This window comes from Hevea brasiliensis, chromosome 2, assembly GCF_030052815.1.
Source record: "Hevea brasiliensis isolate MT/VB/25A 57/8 chromosome 2, ASM3005281v1, whole genome shotgun sequence".
NCBI classification, from domain to species: domain Eukaryota; kingdom Viridiplantae; phylum Streptophyta; class Magnoliopsida; order Malpighiales; family Euphorbiaceae; genus Hevea; species Hevea brasiliensis.
Window position 1 is genome coordinate 3,660,250 of NC_079494.1, and position 22,800 is coordinate 3,683,049.

A 22,800-nucleotide genomic window follows, 5' to 3' on the forward strand; every position below is an offset into this window, starting at 1 on the left:
AAATGGGAGACGAGAAAATGAAATTGAAATTTTGGGGTGTACGTATATACGCGAGCGTCGAGTGTTGAATCGGCGATTTTTAATTTGAGGATAAATGAAAGCAAAAGATCGGCCGTTGACTACGATTGGTTGGTCGCTGGCAGAGCCGGTGGGACCGACGGCGATTAGCAATTAGCATTAAGCCGGTTTGACTGTTGTCGCTTAGCGAAGAGTTTCTAATGCGCCAAGCTGTCAGCAATCACAGATACCGACATAGGGTATTTTCGTCATTATACAAAATGGTACTACTGTAACTGTATAAGGGTTTCGCGGAAGAAGCATATATGTCGCGATGTGGCGCATTGTAATCGCCTGGGTTTTAGCAAATTACAAAAAAAAAAAGAGGCCTGGATAAAAAATTAATTTTAAATAAAATAAAAATCAAATGTAATTTAAACTTATCTTTTCTTTTAAAAATAAAAAAAATTAATATCTAAATTTTTATTAAAACTAAAATTTAAATTAAAATTGAAAGAAACTTAAAATCTTAATTTATTAATCTTCTTAAATATTAAATTAAATTCATTAATTCTGATTTGGAACTTAAATCAATTTCGAGCAACCTCATCTCCATCAATGCTTGCATCGAAGCTGTAGCAGTAAATTTTATCTTAATAATTATAATAGATAAAATATATTATTTATAAAAAAAATTTTAAAAATTCTCACATAATTATATTTAATTTTTATTTTTTAAAATAAATTTATTTAATTAAAAAATTAATTTTATTTATTTTAAACACGAGGATTAACAATAAAAATTACTTTATTTTTTTAATTTTATTTTTTAATTTTTATTAAATATAATAAATATTTATATAATAAGATAAAAAGTAATTTAGTTATTTATTAATATATTTTATGAAAATGAAACTATTTAATTATTTTTTTAATTATGGTATAAAATTCAAATGTAATAAAGGGTAATGAATTGAATTTTTATAGGTAAAAAGTTTAATTTAGTGATGTACTTATTGGAAAGTATAATTTAGCTAATCTTTAACTTGTTGTCTAAATTAATTTAAAAAATTTAATTTAAATTTAATTTAGTTTAAAAATTAAAATTTATAGGTGAAATTTTTTAATTTCTTTATTTAAATTAAAAATAAAAAAAAATTAATTTTTTTAAATTTTAATACTAAATTTATTAATTTTTTAATTTAAATTAAAAAATTAAAAAATTTAATTTCTTAATTTTCTTAATTTTTACATTAAATTAAATTTTAATTAAAAATTTTAAATTAAATTAAATGAAAAAATAATTAAATTAAACTTGCAATAAGTACCGGTTATAATTAAGCTTTTAAACTTCTAATTTTCAAATGGAAAATGAGAATTAAAAAAAAATAAATTATATTTAATATGAGCTCATTTTGATATGAGAATAAATTTAATTATTATTAAATTAAATATTTATATTAATATATATAATATATAAATTTATATATAAAAATTTAATTTAATAATATATATATATCCGTTTTCATATAAATCAAATTTTTCATAGAAAAAAAAAAGGTGATAAGTGAAATTAATTGCACAGAAATTCCGGAGAATGCATTAATTACTTACGGGCTAGTGATTGATTATGACTTAAAAGAGATTTATAACGTTGCAGATTCTCTTATCAATCGTTACAAAACTCGGTCACTTCCTTCACATGGGGACATCAGCAGCAGTCCTTAATACAGCTAGACAGCCAACTCTCAGTGGTCCAACCCCAAGATTTCTGAACCAGACACAAACTCATCATCATTCTTCGGTTTTGGGATCTTGTTGGATTTTAGGTCAATACGACATGTTATAGTTTGGTGTACTAAAGAATGATCAACAGCTTCCCATTAGCTGGCTCTGGCTACGGCAGGCTTTGCCATTCTATACAGATAAATTTACAATTTAATCCTTAAATTTTATCTTATATTACATTTTCCTTTAAATATTAATAAATTAATTGTTTAGTTTTAAAATTTTATATCATATTACTTTTTCATCTCTAAGTAAAAAATTAGAAGTTTGATCTTTGTATTTTGATTATCTCAAATTGAATATCCCTCTATCAAATTTTCCATGAGAAATATAGTAAAAATATTCTTAAAATAAATTACTTTTTCATTTTTAAATTATGTCAAAATAAATATATATGTCCCTAATTTTTTTGAAAATTCAATGGTTTAATATTGTATGTTAACTTTGTAAAACTGGAAAAAAAAAAAAAAAAAACATTATTTTTAATAATGGAAGGAGAAATTTTCAGTTTTATGGAATGAAAATATATAACTAAACTATTGAGTTTTGAAAATCAAGAGACAAGTGTTAATTTTTAGAAAAAAATTATTATTTAGTTTATATATTTTAAAAAAATTTAACTATTTAATTTTTATATTTTGAAAAATATATTATTTACTCTCTATATTTTACTTCCATTAAACTATTTAATATCTTTGTTAAATTTTCTATTAGCTAATAATATATTACTAAAATTATTATTTAATTTTTTTTATTTTAATAAAACTAATTAATTGGTACCTATATTTTGAAAAAAATATTAATTTATTTCTGTAATATAGTTTCGTTAACTTTTTTGTCTATCTTGTTATTTTTTTATACCCAAATTACCCTGACTCACTCTCCTTTATTTTTCTCTGCTCATAATTCTTTCCCTTTGCACCAGCTTCCTTCTCTCTCTCGCTCATTCTCCCTTTATTTTTCATTTTTTGATAGAAAATTCATGCAAGCATAAAAAATTAATTAATCGCCCTAGATCTTCAAGTAATTATAATGTTAATTTATGAAAATTGTTTTCTAATAGAGAAAAAAAATGATGTGCTTTTAAAATATAAAAATAAATTAATTAGTTTCATTAAAATAAAGAAACTAAATAATAATAATTTTTTTAAAATATATAAACTAATTAACTAATTTTACTAAAATAAAAAAATAAAATAATATTTGATAGGCATTGACTAATAGAAAATTTGATAGATAGACTAAATAATTTAACGAAAACAGATATATATAGATTAAATTATTTTTTAAAATATAAAAAATAAATAAATAATTTTATTAAAATATATAGACTAAATAATAATTTCTCCTATTTATATCGGCAAATGCAAGTAGAATGTCAAAGGCCAAGGTGAAGAGCCCAATCTTAGCTAAGCCTGCGTTAAGAGCCCAAGATTTAGAGCCAATCTTAGCTAGGTCCATCATCTTGGGCTTGGTTAAGCTCGCAAGAACCCAAGCCTTACCAAAATAAGCTAGTAACGGATCTATCTAATCACTGCCCCACTTCCAAGCCGTCCTCCGACTCCTACCTTGAACGAAAAGAAATCATCCCAGCAGCTGCAAATGCTTCTTCTCAAGTAACATCCACACTCTCTTCCCCCAGCTACAATTACCAAAGGGACAGCCACATTGGTGGACTCTAAAACGGCAGCGTAGCTATCTGACGACGCTCAGCGAAAAAATGTTTAGGAACCAGTACGACACTGATGTCACCACTTGGAGCCCCGCCGGTAGGCTCTTCCAGGTCGAATATGCTATGGAGGCCGTCAAGCAGGGTTCGGCAGCAATCGGACTCCGATCTAGGGCCCACGTGGTTCTCGCTTGTGTCAACAAGGCTAATTCCGAGCTTTCCTCCCACCAGAAGAAGATCTTCAAGGTCGATGACCACATCGGCCTTGCCATCGCCGGCCTTACAGCCGATGGTCGCGTTCTTTCACGGTACATGCGATCCGAATGCATTAACTATAGCTTCACGTACGAGTCCCCACTTCCGGTTGGTCGACTCGTCGTCCAACTCGCTGATAAGGCTCAGGTTTGGTTTTCTTCTTAACCATTGCAAGCCTTAATTTTTGGTTTTTTCCTTTCTTTTAGGTTCTTTGTGCTTGTGTGCGTGTGTGTGTGTGTGTGTGTGAAGTATTGATTGCTTAATCTTTTCTGATCATGGAGGGTCGTGATTTTAATTTTTGGAATTTGGGTTGCTGCTCGCAATTTGTGCTGTCTGATAATTAGATGCAGCAGAAATCTTTTTATGTTGATGCCTGTTGTATTTTGCTCTCTCTTCACTTGAGTTGCTGCTTAATTGCAAGGATTTTTGCGTGATATCTCGTTTATTTAAATAATTTAAGTGCATTTGAGCTTTTACGATGCAAAAGACTAACATGTACTATACAGCCTTCATGAGCATTGTGATGATCCTCACGATGTAGGTTTTGTCAATGGACACTGTTTTGAACTATCATCACAACAAAACTATTGTACCGTCATATAGCCTTATGCTCACTTGGCAATTGGCTTATATGTGTGTGTATATTACAAAAGTCTCAGGTAGTTTAAGATCGTGTAGTTTATGGGATTGTAAGACCTATTAAAAAAGCAATTATAGTCTAGCAGAAGTTAACAGATTGTATGGGGATCAACTTAGCAAACCTGTTTCTTCATTATCAGTTTTCTGGATTATATGGGTGCTAAGTCCATGTAGTTTTATCAACAAATTCAATGTGTTGTACTTCTTATAATGTGCTTGGTAGAAGCATAAAAAATTAAGGGATAAATGTTACTTTTGTAAGTTTTAACCTCTAAAGAGGGTAATTATTAACCTAGTCCCCAAGGTTAACATTTAATCCCTCCAAAAGACGTAATTATTAATAAGGTGAAAAGTTAACCTAGGCTCTTTAAGTACACAAACAACGTTGATGAAAGGTTAAAAGCTACAAGGTAAAATTTACTCCTTGCTAACCTCGTACCAAACACCCTCTTAGGTTTAAATGCAAAAGTTAATTTAAATAGAATTATATAACTTTTAAAAATCACGTAATAAAGGTCTGCGTGAAATAAACCTGGGACATATCCATATCATTTATGAACAAGGTGATGTGGGACAATTTGCGCAAAGAATTGTTAGTTGTTTGCTATCGACACACATTGTTTAACAGATATTGCCACATTCCATCTATGCAGCATTTGATTGCTGGAGGGCAACATTTCCATCTGGATTCACTTTCTCGTGAGTTCCCAAGCAAGTATTTCTATGAATTTGGCATATTCTTATTTGCTTGGAAATAACAGATTCCTAAAATTGTAACAAATAAAGTTTATAGCAAAGGAATTAATGTGTTGTTAAATTTGCTTTCATGTCTTTCATTTCAATGTGAATGTGACATTTTCTACCCTTTAGGATGAGAAAATGCATTCCTATGTACATGAGAATGTGATGGTGGATTCCACATGTATGTTAATGTACCTTTCCCAGGAATGTATATTCTTATGCAAACCAAACAAGGGAAGTTACTTTCCCAAGCTACTGCAGACACTCTTAACTACAGACTGTCATGGTGTACGTGGCTCATTTTGGAAGCTTTTTTTTTCCTTTCTTTTGAAAAATATTTATCTTTATTTCATCTTTCTTTTATTCATTTTTAGGGTTGGCATAGTCGCATTAGTTATTTCAATGATATACTTGTTTTCATAGAGCTGTTAAGGTGTGTTTTGTACAACAAAATAAAATGAATAACCACAATCCTGATTCACTGCTTTTTGCATTGAAGTGTCTATGTGCTTCAAGTGTTGATCAACTAATCAGAATGAGCAATATTTTTCTAGTTGAAATCTCTCCCAAAAAGGCACTCATTGTAGTGTGAAGTGCACTAAAACAAACACATCCATATGTTCAGCTTAATTAACTTTTTCCCTCCACTTCCCCATTCTCTTATATATCAATTCTCAGAACAGATTTATGCCTTCACTTTTTGCTAGTTTGTGGAACATCCAAATCTTGACATGTGTCAGAAATTTATTATTATTATTTAAAAAAAATACATATCAATTCTCAGAACAGATTTGTGCCTTCATTTTTGCACAAGTTTTTGGAACATCCAAATCTTGACATATAGTCAGAAATTTTAAGTTCTATTTTTTTTCCTTCGAAAAGAGAAAGACACCATATTGGGAATTGGGATCATCCTTGTGGAACTTCATCCTCAAAATGATAGTAATAGTAAGATTAAATCTATTTGCACATTTTGCTGCTTCTAAATGGTATTAAATAAATTATTTTCTTCGTCTAGTGTGTGTCCCATAGGGATTAAGTTGGGATGAGTCTGTAACACTTGTTAATGTCATGGATGGACAGAGTTTAAGTTTTTGGTCAAATTTTAGTTTCATACAGGTTAACATCCATCAGGAGTTGATTTAGGTGTATCACCTACTTGAGTTGCAGGTATGCACCCAACGCTCTTGGAAACGGCCCTATGGTGTTGGGCTGCTTGTAGCCGGCTTGGATGAATCTGGAGCTCACCTCTACTACAATTGCCCTAGTGGGAACTATTTTGAATATCAAGCATTTGCTATTGGATCTCGCTCACAAGCTGCAAAGACATACTTGGAACGCAGGTTTGAGAACTTTACAGACTCCTCACGGGAAGATCTGATTAAGGACGCTCTCATTGCAGTTAGGGAAACCTTACAAGGAGAAACACTCAAGAGTTCCATTTGCACAATTGCTGTAGTAGGAATTGGGGAGGCATTCCACACACTGGATCAGGAAACTGTACAGCAGTTAATTGATGCATTTGAGATTGTTGCAGAGCCAGAGGCTCCTGCTGCTGAACCTGATGCTGCTGCTGAGCAAGGTGAAGGCGCTGATCAAGGAGCTGCTGCTGACCAGGGTGTGGCTCCAATGGACATATGAGGATGCAAGAAAGGACAGCTACTTCCCTGGGCTAGTTTTAGTTGATGTTTCGAACATGTTTTGCAGAATTTAGTTGAAAATGAATGGCACTGTGGAAGACAAATTCTTGGATTATTTTATGCAATTTATCTTTGCCTCATTGGTGCAAATATTTTCATGCCAGCTTCTGGTGAACATAAATCTACAATTTACATTAATACTTAATAGACAATCAATGAACTAGATGATTATCTAATATGATGCTGATATATTTTGTGCCACGGAAATAGTTTGACATTAAACAGGACTGGCAGCATGGGCGAATTGGGAATGATAACACAGCTAATGATGAAAATGAGAGTATGTTTGGGAGCAACATGGCACTGCCTTGAGAGGAAAACAGCTATCAATGCATATTTGCATTTCAAGTTATATTGATCTCTTGAAGTACTTGCTAAGGAGTGAAAGTGTTCTACGTTTCTGCAGCTTGCTTTCATAAGCAATTCTACTTGTAATCAAAACAGGTAGAAGATCTGCGAAATTGTAGACTTTCTCTAGATATAAGAAATACAAGGCATATTTGTTGAAATGAGAATTTTCCTAAGTTGCATAATGTTATGGGCCCTTTGCCATGGCTAAGTCATTGAAGTTGAAGAGATCATATGAATAGATTAGTGATTAGTCTTCTCCAAATCTTACTCTTGGCAGTAGAAGCAAAAAGTGGTGTGGCACTCTACTCAACAAGTCAAATTGAACTTCACTTAGAAATGAGATAAAATTTCTGCAGAAAAAAATTTTGTCCTTGCTTGATAAGGAGCTTATGAATTGGCTCGTTTCGAGGACTTGATCTACATTATCAAATGCCAAGCACTTTCTGTAACATCCAACTAGATCATCATTCAGCTAATTCTGTTAATAACTTGTTATGCTTTATGCAATTTAACGGAAACAGCAACAAGTTATGTCAAGTAAAATGCAATGAAGCCTAAAATCTCTTTTCGTATACAATTAAATTGTCTCTACTGTTATGTCCAGCAGAATGAGATATAAATGAGCCTCTACTGTTATGTCCAGCAGAATGACATATAAATGAGCCTTAGTGAATGAACAGTTAATACGTTGCTTATTTCAGTAGAGAAATGGTTGTCCTCATAAAATTAGCCCCAAAATGCAACTACAGCTGCCTCTTTTCTCATATGAGATACTAAATTGTATGGATTGATTGAAAAGCAATCACTTCACTTGTATGCAATTTGTGGCATCAATTGCGGATGTCAGGAACAGGGAGGCCCTTGATCTGCATTTGTTTGTACATCCATTTCCGGTTCTCTGGGGTCACCTCACCCCCAAGTGAGCGAACAACTGATCCGCCGCTACATGCACCAATTTTGCAGCATTCCTCCAAAGATAATTCCTTCACCAGTCCATACAAAAACCCACTGGCAAAGAGGTCTCCTGCTCCAGTGGCATCGACTGCCTTTGCTTCCCCAGTGGCTGGAACCCGGACAGTCTGACACATTGGGAAATTTTTAATATAATCCAATGGTAAAGACATAATAATAATATCGAAATAAAATGATATAAAATGGGCAACAATTACAAGTATCTTACATTGGAAATTGAGAACAGCATACGTGATAGTTTTCTATTTCCCTGGACATAGTAACAAGTCTAAAGGAAGGCTAACATTTGAGGAAAGCGTAATTGAAAATGATACCCTCATGTATTTCTAGAGGTAAAAGATGGGGCAAAAAATTAAGGGAAGGCATTCTGCCACAGAAATTTTTGAGCAATTGAGAAAACTTGTTCATTGAACATAACTTCACATATGCACAAAATGGCTCAAATCTACAAGTAGATACTAACCTCTTTTCCATGCTTTGCAATGCACCCATTACGACCTAAAGTCACTACAGCCCACTTGCAATGTTCAGCCAAGAATTGTAGCGGTGCCTCAGGATCAGTATTTTGTTCACCTCTATAAACATTACAAGAGAAATCAACAATCACTACTAGAATCCATCTAAGAAAAGACTATTAAGTGAAATTTGAAACTCTAGAATAATTTGTCTCAGCATGTTAAATCAAGAACATAGCCAAAAAAATGATTACCCAAGAAGTTCCATTGCTTCATCCTCATTAGCAAAGCAGAGGTCTATGTCCCCTGACTCTAGCAATTGAAGGAGAGGTGGTCTGAAGTCTCGAACCATCTGGCCAAAGTTAAAAGCATTTATATTAATATACTGATAAAGGAAACTTGGGGCTTTGAAAACTGCAGAGGAAAGAATAAAATAACGATCAGTCCCGTATCAAACAGCCATGACTCCTTGATAACATAAAGATTACAGGATAAGTCACTAAGCTACATTGCAACCATAAAAATATGTTGGAATTTAACAATGTAGATAGAATCGTATCCATAATAATTTTTGGCAATGACTAAAGTGGCCATTTATTCCTTGGATGTTCAAATTATCTGATGTTTGATAATGAAGATGGTAGCTGAAAGACATGCATAACATTGATAAAATTATACCTCAAAACTGGCCAAATCCAATGAGACATAAAGACCCTCCTGCTTTGCAATCTGAATTGCTTCTTGAATAACTTCTATATTGAATTTTCCGTATCTTATTACCAGCCACTGTAAAAAAATAATATTAGTAATGGCTAATATTGCTAGTCAGACAATTACCAATAGAGCAAGTTTATGTTATTAGTTATCTATAATTAAGATGCAATTTTCATATGAACGTACATCTTCACAATGCAGAATATTTTTACATTTTATAAGTGGACTTCCATTTTAACCTGACTAGTTTGTAGTTTGTGGGACTTGCCACCAAAAGGAAAAAACACACACACACACAAACAAAACAACCAGAAGGCAGAACAAAAATAAGATGAGAACAAACAAAGAAACAGACAAAAGCAAAGAAATGGATAGAATTGATCCACAAATTTAATCCTAGTGAGAGCTGCCTAACCTTGGAGCCCTTAAAATCTTCCTTGGTCAATTCATCAGCCTGAAAAGAACAAAAATAATAGATATATTTGAAATGGCTCATCTTAATAAGAAAGCTACAACAAAATCCTTGAAGGTTAGCAAAGAGCAAAAGTATTAAGGATAAACAAAAGAAACAAAGAAACAAACACCTGAACTTTCACAGCACTTGACAGGCAAGGTCGCATTGTACGATTGCCCAATGCATCAACCAAACAAACACACTGTAACAAACCAGTTACTAATAAAGCTTCAGATTTGAGATTTGAAGCTCCGTAACAAAACATCCAACACTATTTCAATTTTACAGAATTTGCAAAATAGGGATCACCTGACCCGTCGGTCCCTTCTTCCTCCTCAATTTCGAGATGTTCACCCCACTAAAGCCCATATTACTAGCAAACAACTGGCCTTCCTCATCATCCCCATAAGCCCCAATAATCCCACAAGAGACTCCAAAGTTTGCACTAAGACCCCGAATGGTATTGGCTACACTGCCCCCAGCAATTGTTAACATAGGAGATGTCTCACCAGGGGAAGTAAGCATATGAGTTTTAACCTCTCCTAAAATTTGCTGAAGGTCTTGAATTGCAACCTACACAACCCAAAATATTGTAAAGTTTTTTTCTTTACAAAAAATATAATAATATGTAAAATAAATAATAACAAGCCATCTGATCCAGAATAAATACCATTATGTACATTCTGTAAAAAAATAACTGTTAAAATATTATAAAATAGAAAAAGACCACCGTAACAACAGGAAATTTAAAGTCCAGATGACATTGGGATTCAAAAAAATTTCAGGGAAACCACATGCGGACACTAATGCTAATAGTTTAATTGTAATTTAGACATGGGGACACCTTAGTTAAAAGTGATGCAAACTGAGTAAGGACGCTACATTCCCTCATTAAAGCTCTGTTATTCGAGCCCACGTGTGCGCAGTAATTAAAAAAACCAGAGGAAAAGGCACAAACTTGTAAGCAAAATATATGAAAACCCAGAAAGAATATATATAGCTGAGAAAAGGGTGATATTGATGCAATGCAATACACACTTAAAAAGCAGAAATCTCTGCATAACCATGAAAATTAATCAAAAACAACCTAATATCGAGCAAAACGTAAGGGAATTGAATCAAAAGAGGAACTTTAACAAGAGGCTAATTACGGGTATGGAGCCGCCGGGTTCACCGGGGACTTGATGCAGCAAGGACAAATCAACACGGGCCACATGGTCTATGAGAGCAGCAGGCTGGAGACCCAGTATGAGAGGATGAGAAGAAGCAGCAGCTGGAGCAACATCTTCATTCCTGGGCAAGGCTTCTGCTCCCATGATGAAAGGGTTTTGCTTCTTTCTTCTTCTTGGGATTTCTGTGATGGCTACTGCCTTTGCCTTGCCCTCTCCCTTCAACCTCTTTTCTCTTTGTATTTATAGAAAGAAGCTGCATCCACCACCGCTCAGGCCCCACCAGAAGTCCAGTTTTAGTGTGTTATTCCATATACGAAAATAACCCCTAACTTGAACTAAAATTACATAAATACCTCTGGTCTAAAATTCACTTTCTTCTAGAATTCCAGTAAAAATATAGTGGAATAAAAAATTTGCCCCTCAAATTTTTGGTAAAATGTAAATAATATAATTTTAAAATTTTTGTATAAATTAATTCATAATTTTTTATAATTATATTCAAATAAACTCAATTTTTAATTAAAAAAAAAACTAAAATGTTATTTTTTCAAATTTTTAATATAAAATATTAATTTTCATATTTTTAAATTACTTAAATTATTTATAATCTTTAAAAAAAATAAAACATTCAATGGAGCCAAATGAGTATGTTACAATTGGTATATAAAAGTGAATAATATTTGAGATTTAGAACTTAAAACCTGCCAACTCCTATACTTAAAAGTATGAAAAAATCAATCAAGTTAATCCTAATTTATTGAAAATTAATATTTTATAATTTAAAAATCTGAAAAATAATATTTAATTTTTCAGTTAAAAGTTGAGTGTATTTAAGCATAATAAAAAATATTATGAATTAATTTTAAAAAATTAAATTATCTTAATTAAACTTAAAAAAAATTTGAGGGGCAAATTTAAACTCATATTCCAAATGACAGTAGATGAAATCAAGAAAGAGAAGAGATTAACGTAATTTGACGAAGGAATGATTAGGAAGTTGATTCTTTACTTTTCTTCATTCAAATCTAAAAGATTGGGGTTGGTGGGTGGGGTTGCATTTGGATTTGAGGGAGACCTAAATGCCCATCACCAATCACCAATCACCACTTTGTTCTACCATTGTTGAATATGAATCGATGCCTTCTTCTTCTTCTTCTATAAGAAAGTCCAAAGCACATTCAACACTTCTTGATGTTCTTGAAATAGTCTTTATCCAGAAATTACAATGAGTGAGACTCAGAAAGAGAAAGCAATATAATATTTTCTACTATGTTTTTTGTAAATTCTAATGGATACCCATTTATTGTTAGAGATCCATGAGTTCAATTGATCCATCCCCACTTCTACCAGTATATTGGAGAAGAAAATCTAACTAACTTCCATTTTCTTTGACATGACAAATTTCAATCTTATATTCCATGAATTTATTACTTTCCTAGCCTAGCCTCCTATCATAAGAATTTTTTCAAAACAAGGGATTAGGAAGAATTTCGCCTTTAATATTTTATGTTCCACTAAAAGTAGTGAATACACAAATTTTTTACTAAATTTTTAAATTTTCGCTAATTATAATAGCAAACAAAGACCAACGAACAAAGGGTTGAAAACCCTCATTCGATTTTGATAAAATATTCTTCGTAATCCAGAGTTTTGAAAATTTTCCCTCATTCATATCATAGTCTCCAATGAAAAAGCAGACAAAAGCAAATAAAGTGAAAAGGGGCATTACGTAATATGCATGCAAGTTGTGTTTACTTTTAACTTGCTTTTGCTTTCTACTCAGCAATCCTTTTCCATCCAGAAACCTATATTCGGCGCATGCGTGTGTTTACAGTACCTGGCCCAGTGCCCTGCACCCCCAGCCCCAACCCCACCACACCGCCACCACCCCCGCCCCAACAACATCTTAATCATTAGTTATTAGGCTCAGCTTCCCTATAAGTCTCTGTGTGGTGGAAACATTTTTCCAATTTTCAATATAGTACTGGATGAAAGTTTATGTTATCTTAATAATAATTATTATTAAAAGAAAAGTATAGGCTACTCTAACCCCATTAGCCACAACTGCAATTGTAAAGCTTCAACCACTACCGGCATTGTGCGTTATTTATAATACCAAAATAAGGAGTACCATGCATTGTGCAACCCCGTGATATAAAGGGGAGTCATGGATATGCTCAAATCTTCTCTAATTTTTTTTTGGCCTCCTAAAAGAAAATCATAAGAGTTAGGGATAACAATGAGATTAGTCTAATCCAATCTGAGCTGAAATCAATAATTCCCATTTAAGGTTCAAGATAATTAAAATTAGACGATAAATGATTTTAATTTCAATTTAAATTTTAATGTGATTTCAGTTCAGTTATTCAATATAAAGAATTAAATGTCAGAATATTGAAATATGATAAATTAGTAGTAAATTGAGTGAAAAAAATAATGCGAGACCTATAATAACGTGAAGGAAAATGATCTTATAAAATTTACAAATTTAGAGACAAAAAAAAATTTATATATCCAATTTTAATTAATTTGAGATTAAAACGTAGTTGTGAGATAATTCAATTCAGTTTTGATCAAAATAACAATTAAAATTTTTTTATTTTTTTTAAATAATTTTAATTTAAAATTGAACTGACCAATTCCAGTCAAGACTGATTTTGATCAATTCAATTTTGATGAATTTACGTTTTGAATTGAATCAGTTTAATTTTGATTTAATTATAATTTCAAACTAGACTGTGGGGATGAGTCTAACAAGAGTTCCTTACGAGCATCCATTGTTGGTTCATCAAAAAAATAAGATACGCAGGGCAAAACAGTAGAAAAGAAGAGAACAAAAGATGAATAAGAAGGGGGTAGATAGGACTAGAAGAAAAACCAAACAACAAATGAGAAAAACGGATCATATTGAAGATTTCGATTTGATTAGAGGAACGACCATTTTGTCCTCTACCAGAGGACACATTCACTTAAATCACGGGGAATTGCGTCTTTGGCTTTTTCAGATTCCAAAGCAACGTCTCTAATAATTGCTAAAAGAATCTAATCACAAGTAATTAAAATAAAATAAAAATAAAATACCTGTATCTCTCCCATTTTCTAGGGTTAGCATTCACCATCTACGGTTTCGGCACATGGGTTAGCAACTTAGCATCCAATAGGCTGAATACATTTCCATTTTCTTGGGTTACCCATCAAAGCCTGCATTTCATTCCCAAAGATTTCTCTCCAACATTGATATTCAAATCGGAAAACAATGTGACGCAGCCATCATCAGGTTGTGAAATTTGTTTAGAGTGAGAAACAAGCATCCTGCACTTCATGCAAGAAAACAATACAAACTCTTGCAGGCAATCCTCTTACAACGGCTATGCATGCCTCTTGCTATAATCCTTGAACACTCGACTAGAATCTATCCATTTTGTGAGTCTTAAAAAGTTATTGGTAGACTTAGGCGTAGCCACGGTCTAAAGTTGGAATTAGAACCAAACTAAGTTCAGCCCGATCAAACTCAGGACCGAAATTGACAACAGTTTCTGATTCTGAACCAAGGACCCTAGGTGGTTGCGGGTCCCCTACCGAGCTGACTACTTAGCTTGATAGTTTGAACCGATTCAACTAGTGATTTTTTCAAAGAAACTTAAAATTTTGTTTCAAACCATTGAATTGCCTCAACCTAAATTGAACCAGAGCCAAAATGAAACTGAAACCAAAACCACTTTTAAACCGAATTGGAACCATTTGGATCCGAACCCGTGCAAACCCATCCCTCCCCTGTCTGGTTTAAGGCCTCCCTTGGCCATGAGCTGGAATTGCCGGTTCCAAACTGGCCAGTGCAAAGGCTGGATTAGAATCACTACCATAACTTGGTACATTACCACATTGGCTTATGACTTCTAATTAAGATCCAATAAAAACACCACTCATTGCATCAATTCCATTGGTAAATAAAAGCACGTAATCACTGGTAAAGCAAAGGAAACACAAACAAACAATGAACAAATGGTCAAAGAAAAAAAAGAGAAGGAAAAAGGAAGATGGAGAACAGACATCAAAGGGAAGTGTTATCAAGCGACATTTGACTGTATTGCTTGCATCTGGTCCCTCAGCCAAATTGCATTTTCTACTCATACTTGATATCTTGCCAGTAAAAATGCTAAAATAACACCACCAAAATTGCTCTTTTGACAAATCTTTTTTACAGCTAAATTTGAGCTCCCATTAATACATGCATTTAAAGTTTCAAAAGTTGTTCAGTTGATGTCCAATAAGTTCCTTCAGTCATAGTCTCACAGTAGAAACCACTCATCTGCAGCAACATCATGGCCTTGCATGTATATATATATCATGCAGCCTATTCACAGATCCTGTCAGCAACTTAACAGGCATTATGTCATTCTATTCAAACAAGCAAAATAGTCTACTTTGTTTACTTCCTAGATTTCTGGTTTAGTTACAAATTATATAAAAGAATGATAAATGCATCCAGAAGTTCACAGGAGTAAGCACAATAGGTGCAAAAAGTGTACTGTTCAAATGAAATAATTAGTCATGTCATGTCATCTCTGAAATGACTTGATACCAGAAATACAGATCACCAAAATTGTATCAAGAAACAAACATGTTGGTACAAGGATCAGATGAACATCAAAGTTAACCCTCCTTTATGGCATTAACTTCTCCCATGGAAGAAAATAGTGTCGGAAAGACCACAATTTGGGCAGAGCCATAAGCTAAAAAGGAGCCATTATTCTGCCTACACATGTTTGGTATTATTGGAATTGGCAAAGAAAGCAGTCCCTTAATGTATCAGCACAAAATGATAATATTTCTTGAAAGTTGACTCTCAAGAGTTGAATTTCAGAAACAATACCTCATGAAAAAACCTTAAATTGCCTTGGGTGATTTATCTGGTAGGATATTTCTTGGAAGGATGAGTTCAGGGGGAGTTTCACGAACAACACCCAGCATTGAGTGATACTTTTCATCCCAACGAGCAAACTTCTTGCGCAGCACCTTCTCAAACACTATCTCATCAAAAGGCTTAGCATTCTCAGTAGCGTGAACCTGTGCAAGATTGGAATAATTGGTTGCTGATTGTGCAATAAAGGCTATCTCTTCATCAGTTAGCTTCCTCAGAAACTTTGCCGGATTGCCTCCCCATACCTGCATACATCACAAACAATTTAAGCTCGTCTTTTAAGCATAATGTCTCAACTCACAGGTTGTATTTAAGTGAGCCAAGGAACAATGCCTCTGTATGTGTGTAAAATAGAAACAATCTAACTGGGCAACAAAAATGATGTAGCTTTTCCTACCTTTTTATCAGAAAAAAAAAAGACAAATTAAAATCATTATAGAAGTAATATAGCCTAAATCATTAAAATTGTGCAAGAACAGAAAAGTGGATGGGGAAAAACAAAAGGAAGAAAGGGACAAATTAAGGAAAAGTGGTATGATTCTGTCATATAGTTTCCCTACCAAATTAAGACAATTTCAGAACCCTTTGAAATTCAAGCAATTTCATGATGCGGAATTGTGGATGAAATTCTGAGAAGTCATTTGAATAATTAGAGTGGATCAAGATCAGGTACAAACAATGGCCCTGATCGCATTACCCTGCTTCAGGCACAAAAATTTCAAGACTTGGCAGCCTGGTGTCGAACTTGGCAGCCTGGTGTCGAACTTGGCAGCCTAGTGTCGAACTTAGCAAACTGGTTATGCTTTTGCATTCAACAGGAAGTTCAAGCTACTAACTAATATATGTACTAAATATGGTTCATCATAACATTTTGTATCCAACATTCACAAGAGCAGTACAAGCAAAGGCATTAACCATCTAGTTTTTTTGTTTAAGACACCATATTAATACCTTTGTGCTTTAAATTTCTTCAAATTTTCTTTTTATTTTTAACTTAACAGCTGAGTACTTAAATACTTCCTGCATGTCCATAGGCACAGCATCAATGAATGTATTGAATATTGATACCATCTTATTGGAGAATATTTTGAAGCATATTGCCAAACAACTGGAAAATAAATATCAAAAGTTTCATACGTTCATATCCTCCTGCAGAGAGAGTATGTGTGCAGAAATACCTCTCCAGCAGGGATCTTTGCGTTCTGTCTTACAAGGGCTCCAGCAGCAACCATGGCATGTTTCTCTACAACAACACCATCAAGAAGTGTTGCTCCCATACCAACAAAAGCCTCATCCTCAACAGTACAGCCATGAAGAACAGCACTATGGCCTGTCCAGTTCAAACTTTAAATCATAACACATAGGATAGTTGAATCCTACATCAGGTTGGTTAACTTCCAATAATGACCACCACCATGTTGCTCACCTATGGTAACATTGTCCCCTACTATAGTTGGTAGCACCTTCCCACTTAGATTAGATTTTGCCACATGCACAAGGGAGTTATCTTGTATATTAGTTCCACATCCAATGCTAATGCTGTTCACATCACCTATCCATGAAGAAAATTTACATGACTGTAAACAAAATCAACAAAGAAAACCACATACTTTTCATTCTTTGATTGAGTCACAATTCACATCAAGTTTTACATATGGCACTTACAAGGAAATTTCTATCTCTGACTACACAGAGGATTGTATCTTTTACCTTCAGTAAGGGGCAACCCTAATATAAAACCAAAAACTCAAAATGAAATGCCGAGCAGTGATATGATTTAGAATCATCTATGAACTATTTAGATGTTTATCAGCTTCATGAAGAACATTGATCAGCCAAATCAATTGGCAAACATTCCAAATGTATTTGAACAGAAGAGGCAAAAGCAGGAAAGCATATTACTAAAAATAACCACTTCAACTAAGAATTAAAACTCTGACAATGCATGCACATTAGTTTTTAATGCCACTTTATATCAACAACAATCATAATATAATGCATTTTATCAATGAAATTAGGCAATAAAAATTATCCAAAGGCAGGTCCACTCAGATTACCCAGGCTTAAGGCATCTCCTATTGACAATCTAGTTTTGACAAGCAAAGAAAACCAGGAAATATAAGTAAAAGGAAATATAGCCCCAGACCCAGTATATTCAAGTTGATTGTAGCAGATTTATTATCATCAACTCAATTCAATTTAACTAAAACAATGGACCATTTTGCTCAGTTTAACGCAGCATTTTATTTTTGTTACTACTGAAAAAAAATAGAAGAGAACACCTTAATTGCACGTAAGAAACAGTCTTCAAATACTCATATATGAGCTTGCAACCAGGGTATCTATAACCGAACAAAGCCTAGACAGACAGCTCCAAAAATGTTGGAATTCATTGATTTCCAAAAAAAGAGAAAAGATAGTGGGCAAAAGTTTTTAAATATTGATAAGTAACTATTCAAGAAAAGGAAATTATAAATAACGTTTCAGGTTCAAGCCATTTCTAATTAATAGACAAAATATTAAATGTATTACAGAATGTACAAAAATAGCAAGTTCTATACATCTTACCTCTCAAAACATATCCATACCAAATAGATGATCCTCTACCCACTTGAACATCCCCAATGATAGATGCACTGGGAGCCACAAACGCATCTTTATCAACCACAGGAGCTTTATCAAATATGTTCATGAGAGTTCGATGTCTAGACACTGAGACAGAAACGGAATTACCAAATTAGTAAATAATTGAATGCAACGTACTCTTCAATATCAAAAGACAAGAAGTTAAATTATGATGAGAAATCTAAATTACGCAAGACCACCACAAGCATTAACATCACGAGCTATTGGTATGAGATCTAGCCATCTAGGGTCTTGAAAAATGAGGAGCTTACATTGCTCTTGGAAGTAATAGTTGCCCTGGAGGCGGCAGCCGAGACGATCGAGGGACTGGCCGGTCTCGCGAATCCAGAATCCGACGGAGTATATCGCTCTGCCTAGGGTCCCCATCTTCTTCTTGGTCTGTTAGTCCCCTCAGGTTTCAACTAATCACTACAGTACACTACATTGGGATGGGAATGGAGGAGGAGAAAATGGCAGAGTACGGGGATAGGGTGGAATTTTCAAGAGAAATGGGGGGGCAAAATGGGGAATTATCAAGGTTTGACGGGTAAAAATAGATACGCGTCACTCAGCAAGGAGAGACATTATATGCTACGACGATGGCGTTAACCTGCAAAATTTCTAGCATTAAACAAGAAATCTAGAAGAAAGAGAAGCAAGAAACAAGAGATCGATTGCCTTGGGTACCCATATAGATTCCTTTACCATTTATATAGCTTTATCGGATCTGTACGGTGCTGGGACCTGCTCTGACTGCGGCGTTTCTTTAAGGTTAGCTTCGATTTTCTAGCTTGGCTTCGTTTGTTTACTGATCATCCCTTTTTTTGATACCATACTAGATCATAGTTATGAACTTAATTAGGAAAAGTAGAAACTGAATCTAGCGTTTTGATGCATTTTATTTTATATTAATTTAATTCTTGGGTGGAGAAAAAGTGGGCTTGTTAATGTGTTGTTTGGTTACTCAGAAAATATGGAAGAAGAAAATAAAGGAAACAATGAGATGCTAGAAAATTCGGAAATTTATCCAAGAAATTAAGCCATTATTAAACCTTGTGCCCCACCTGAGATCTTTCATAGTGTTTGGTTCAAATTAACTACAAACCTAGAATTCATTTGATAGAATTTATTTGAAGAATTTTACTACATAACTTAAAATGTAAAATTTAATTAAATTCCATATAATTCTTATTTGTTATATAATTTCATAATTAAAATTTATTTATCCTCACTTTATAAAGTATCCTTAATAATAAAATAAAAAAATTATAATTTCTTTCTCTATCCAAAAAAAAAACTTATATTTAATAACTTTATATCAATAAACAAATATGCTCATGTGCGTGCACATATATACACACACACACTCATATATGAGAGAGAGGTATAAATAGTGTCATCATCTATGTGTATAATGATAAAAAAAAAAGTAAGAGACGGAGAGAGAGAGAGAGAAGGGGGGTGGTAGAGAAAGGTATGAGAGGGGGGACAAAAGAGAGGAAGGAGGGGAGAAAAGAGAGGAAGGAGAGAGGGTGTGTGTTTGTGAGGAGTACATGGGCATTATGGTGCAAAATATTTTGATGTCTTAATTTTTGGAATTCATTTCTAATTCCATCAAATTTAATAGGAATTGTTTTTAATTATAGTTTCAATTTTTGTAATTCAATTCTAAAATTGGTAGCATGATATGGACTATGTAAAATCAATTTTTGTTTGGCATCCTGGTTTCATATTTGGTTTTGGTTCCTTTTGGGTCTATAGGAGAATTAGAAGGTAATAATTAATGGAAGGAGCTGGAGGTCATGCTGCCTCCACTGTGGCACCTCTTGCCAAGTGGAGAAATGATTTCTCAAGGGCATTCCAGTACTATCTGGATCGATCAACACCTCATACAATGCAAAGGTGGCTGGGAACTCTTGCAGCTGCGGCAATTTATATGTTGCGAGTTTACTATGTTCAAGGTTTTTACATTGTGTCATATGGTCTCGGAATTTATATCTTGAATTTGTTGATTGGGTTTCTGTCGCCAAAGGTTGATCCTGAACTTGAAGTCTTGGATGGAGCTTCTTTGCCAACAAAAGGATCTGATGAGTTCAAGCCTTTCGTTCGCCGCCTTCCTGAGTTTAAGTTCTGGTTTGATCAATTCCCTGTGCAACTCTTAGTTTGATGACTCATTTTGCTTGATTAAGTTGTCTTTGAGCATAGTCCTCAAGTAGGTTCTGAAGTTGAGCTTCTAATTGGTTGTACTTTTGGGTCCTCCAGTCCAACAATATCACTTGTTAAAATCTGTGAGAAACATGCAATTTGTAGTCTGAGACTCGAGTTGTTTTTCATGTTGGTGGAACTTAGAGAACATGTATCTGACTTTATAATTTTTGGTTTGTCTCTGGGCTTTATTTCTGGAAAATTTGGCTTTAAAATGATTTCTTGCTTTGTAAACAAGGATATCATTTGCTTATCCTGATTCTTGAAGCTTAGGACTAAGGAATAGCAATTGAAACTGTGCATGGCATGATAGCTTATCTATCAAAAGATACTGTTTTTGGTAAGTTTAAGTAGAAAGTATAATTTATCTAACCATGTTTGTCTGGTAAGCCATGGCCTATTCAGAGTACGTACTGGAATAGTGGAGTTTATGTTGTGCTTCAGTGCTTGTGTATGCTATTTCTATCTGTCACTTTTTTTTTTTTTAATTTTCAAAATAGCATTTCTGTTAATTCTGGACACAAAATGAATTGTTCTTTTGGTTCTGGTTTCAGGTATTCCATCACCAAGGCTTTCTGTGTGGCCTTTCTAATGACCTTTTTTTCTGTGTTTGATGTTCCTGTCTTCTGGCCCATATTACTCTGCTATTGGATTGTATTGTTTGTTCTCACAATGAAGCGCCAAATCATGCACATGATTAAGTACAAATATGTTCCATTTAGTTTTGGAAAGAAGGTGAGAGCTTAGAAAGTTTGAGCCATTACTGCCCCCTTTTACCACTATCTTGTTTCTGTTCTCAATCTTACCAAACTTTTGGTGCCAATTGGTCAAAGTTATATGTTGGTTCTTCCTTCTTTCTTTCAATTAAACATAATGACCTGTCTCATTGGTTATTGACAGAGGTATTATCCGAAGTCTGCTGCGAGTAGCGGCAGTGTAACAAAGGACTGAACTATTGTTGCATCCAGATCCAGTGCAGCCTTTTCAAACCTTTAGCATATAGGTTTTGGATAAATTGCATGTCTACTTCTGAAGCACATGCAAAATTCATACAGGTTGAAGATTCACTTTTGTTTTGTATTTATTAGCAGATGTTACTTGCATGCCTTCAGATTCACACACTTTTGAATTGGCTCATGATGTTCCTTTGTACACACTTTTTAATCTTCCTGATTTTCTCTATTCTATTTTTTTTTTTACAAAAATATCAAATCTTGTATATGATCAACCTCCATATTCTGTCTAGTGTTTGAGATTGTTTGAGCTGTCAGATTATGTAAATTGAAAGACAATTTCCTTCTGTATGATTTGAGTGCCAATTGCAGGGCCCACCATTCTTTATCAAATTTTCAATGTACAATCTCACTTCTCTCCCCTTTTCATTCTTTTGATTTTTCAGGCTGTTCTGGTCTGGTAAGAAAATAATTTAATTGAATTCTCATATAATTATAGTTAACTTTTATTTTTTAAAAATTAATTTTTTTTAATTAATTTTATATTCTAAATAAGAGAAATTTGAGATTTTCAATATAATTAAAATTAAAATTTTATTGAATATGATATGGATGGCTCTTTAGCTAAGTCAATTTCTTTCTATCCTAATTGCATCACGTTATTTTCTAATTAATCATGTATTTAAGGAATGGGGATTCTGATATATGGAAGCATCAATATCTGTTGGCTAATTGGGTTATTTGAAAATGGCTACAGCACCATCAGCTTAGCCTCCTTTATGGTAAAAATAGCTTTAAAATCAGCTTGTTGCCTATGCGTGAGTATAATTATTATTGTTATATTATATATTTAATTAAATAAATAAATATATTTATATAATCTTTCTTATATATTTATATTTAATTTATTTAAAATATTTTTAAATTTAAAAAACTTATGAAAATATAAAATAAATAAATATAAATTAAAAATAATATAAAAAATAAATAACAAGATATAAATTTTTATACGATGAAGATTACCTTAATGATATTTATGTAAATTGTCCATCATCTTCTTCTAGGAAAATTTTTAGTTTTATTATGAACTCAAAATATAAATACGTGAAATCTATAAATAAGTATGTCCCATCATACATCTTGTGTCTACAGTAGACAAAATTTAGGCAAGAAAAATCCATTTTATGAT

The 22,800-nt window shown here is 33.3% G+C and overlaps 4 protein-coding genes across 6 annotated transcripts; 2 read left to right on the forward strand and 2 right to left on the reverse strand.

Annotated features, from left to right (window-relative positions):
• Window positions 1-3,313: 3,313 nt before the first annotated feature.
• On the forward strand, window positions 3,314-6,869 carry LOC110638082 (proteasome subunit alpha type-1-B). Its single transcript, XM_021788507.2, has 2 exons — window positions 3,314-3,856; window positions 6,260-6,869. The coding sequence occupies exons 1-2, from the start codon at window positions 3,506-3,508 to the stop codon at window positions 6,728-6,730; spliced, it is 822 nt and encodes a 273-aa protein (XP_021644199.2). The 5' UTR covers window positions 3,314-3,505; the 3' UTR covers window positions 6,731-6,869.
• Window positions 6,870-7,668: 799 nt separating this feature from the next.
• On the reverse strand, window positions 7,669-11,134 carry LOC110638083 (uncharacterized). The gene is made up of 8 exons (XM_021788508.2): window positions 10,887-11,134; window positions 10,045-10,308; window positions 9,866-9,937; window positions 9,697-9,735; window positions 9,246-9,353; window positions 8,822-8,919; window positions 8,576-8,687; window positions 7,669-8,219 (listed from the first exon to the last, which is right to left on the reverse strand). Exons 1-8 carry the CDS (start codon window positions 11,049-11,051, stop codon window positions 7,971-7,973), a joined length of 1,107 nt encoding a protein of 368 aa, XP_021644200.2. The 5' UTR covers window positions 11,052-11,134; the 3' UTR covers window positions 7,669-7,970.
• Window positions 11,135-14,971: 3,837 nt separating this feature from the next.
• On the reverse strand, window positions 14,972-18,875 carry LOC110638099 (gamma carbonic anhydrase 1, mitochondrial-like). Of its 3 annotated transcripts, none has more exons than XM_058132567.1 (6): window positions 18,726-18,875; window positions 18,397-18,540; window positions 17,255-17,380; window positions 17,007-17,158; window positions 15,781-16,073; window positions 14,972-15,274 (listed from the first exon to the last, which is right to left on the reverse strand). In XM_058132567.1, the coding sequence occupies exons 1-5, from the start codon at window positions 18,838-18,840 to the stop codon at window positions 15,795-15,797; spliced, it is 816 nt and encodes a 271-aa protein (XP_057988550.1). In that variant the 5' UTR covers window positions 18,841-18,875; the 3' UTR covers window positions 14,972-15,274; window positions 15,781-15,794. The 3 variants fall into 3 exon arrangements, with proteins under 3 accessions (XP_057988550.1, XP_057988548.1, XP_057988547.1); XM_058132565.1 differs by lacking the exon at window positions 14,972-15,274 and adding an exon at window positions 15,304-15,663; XM_058132564.1 differs by lacking the exon at window positions 14,972-15,274 and having other exon boundaries at window positions 15,304-16,073.
• A 203-nt stretch (window positions 18,876-19,078) lies between these two features.
• On the forward strand, window positions 19,079-22,004 carry LOC110638100 (protein RER1B). Its single transcript, XM_021788536.2, has 4 exons — window positions 19,079-19,224; window positions 20,215-20,586; window positions 21,213-21,393; window positions 21,559-22,004. Exons 2-4 carry the CDS (start codon window positions 20,237-20,239, stop codon window positions 21,607-21,609), a joined length of 582 nt encoding a protein of 193 aa, XP_021644228.2. The 5' UTR covers window positions 19,079-19,224; window positions 20,215-20,236; the 3' UTR covers window positions 21,610-22,004.
• Window positions 22,005-22,800: the final 796 nt, after the last annotated feature.

Bases quoted from the DNA above. Each gene is read 5' to 3' on its own strand.
- LOC110638083 (XM_021788508.2), bottom strand. From the start codon at position 11,051: ATGGGAGCAGAAGCCTTGCCCAGGAATGAAGATGTTGCTCCAGCTGCT. The intron at 8,920-9,245 runs GTATAATTTTAT...AACTTTGGCCAG, and splicing joins TGGATTTGGCCAGTTTTGAG to ATGGTTCGAGACTTCAGACC. The intron at 8,220-8,575 runs GTTAGTATCTAC...CCAATGTGTCAG, and splicing joins TTGCAAAGCATGGAAAAGAG to ACTGTCCGGGTTCCAGCCAC.
- LOC110638099 (XM_058132567.1), bottom strand. From the start codon at position 18,840: ATGGGGACCCTAGGCAGAGCGATATACTCCGTCGGATTCTGGATTCGC. The intron at 18,541-18,725 runs GTAAGCTCCTCA...TTTCTGTCTCAG, and splicing joins CTATTACTTCCAAGAGCAAT to TGTCTAGACATCGAACTCTC. The intron at 17,159-17,254 runs GTGAGCAACATG...TGAACTGGACAG, and splicing joins AGGGGACAATGTTACCATAG to GCCATAGTGCTGTTCTTCAT.
- LOC110638082 (XM_021788507.2), top strand. From the start codon at position 3,506: ATGTTTAGGAACCAGTACGACACTGATGTCACCACTTGGAGCCCCGCC. The intron at 3,857-6,259 runs GTTTGGTTTTCT...CTTGAGTTGCAG, and splicing joins AACTCGCTGATAAGGCTCAG to GTATGCACCCAACGCTCTTG.
- LOC110638100 (XM_021788536.2), top strand. From the start codon at position 20,237: ATGGAAGGAGCTGGAGGTCATGCTGCCTCCACTGTGGCACCTCTTGCC. The intron at 20,587-21,212 runs GTTTGATCAATT...TTCTGGTTTCAG, and splicing joins CTTCCTGAGTTTAAGTTCTG to GTATTCCATCACCAAGGCTT. The intron at 21,394-21,558 runs GTGAGAGCTTAG...GGTTATTGACAG, and splicing joins CATTTAGTTTTGGAAAGAAG to AGGTATTATCCGAAGTCTGC.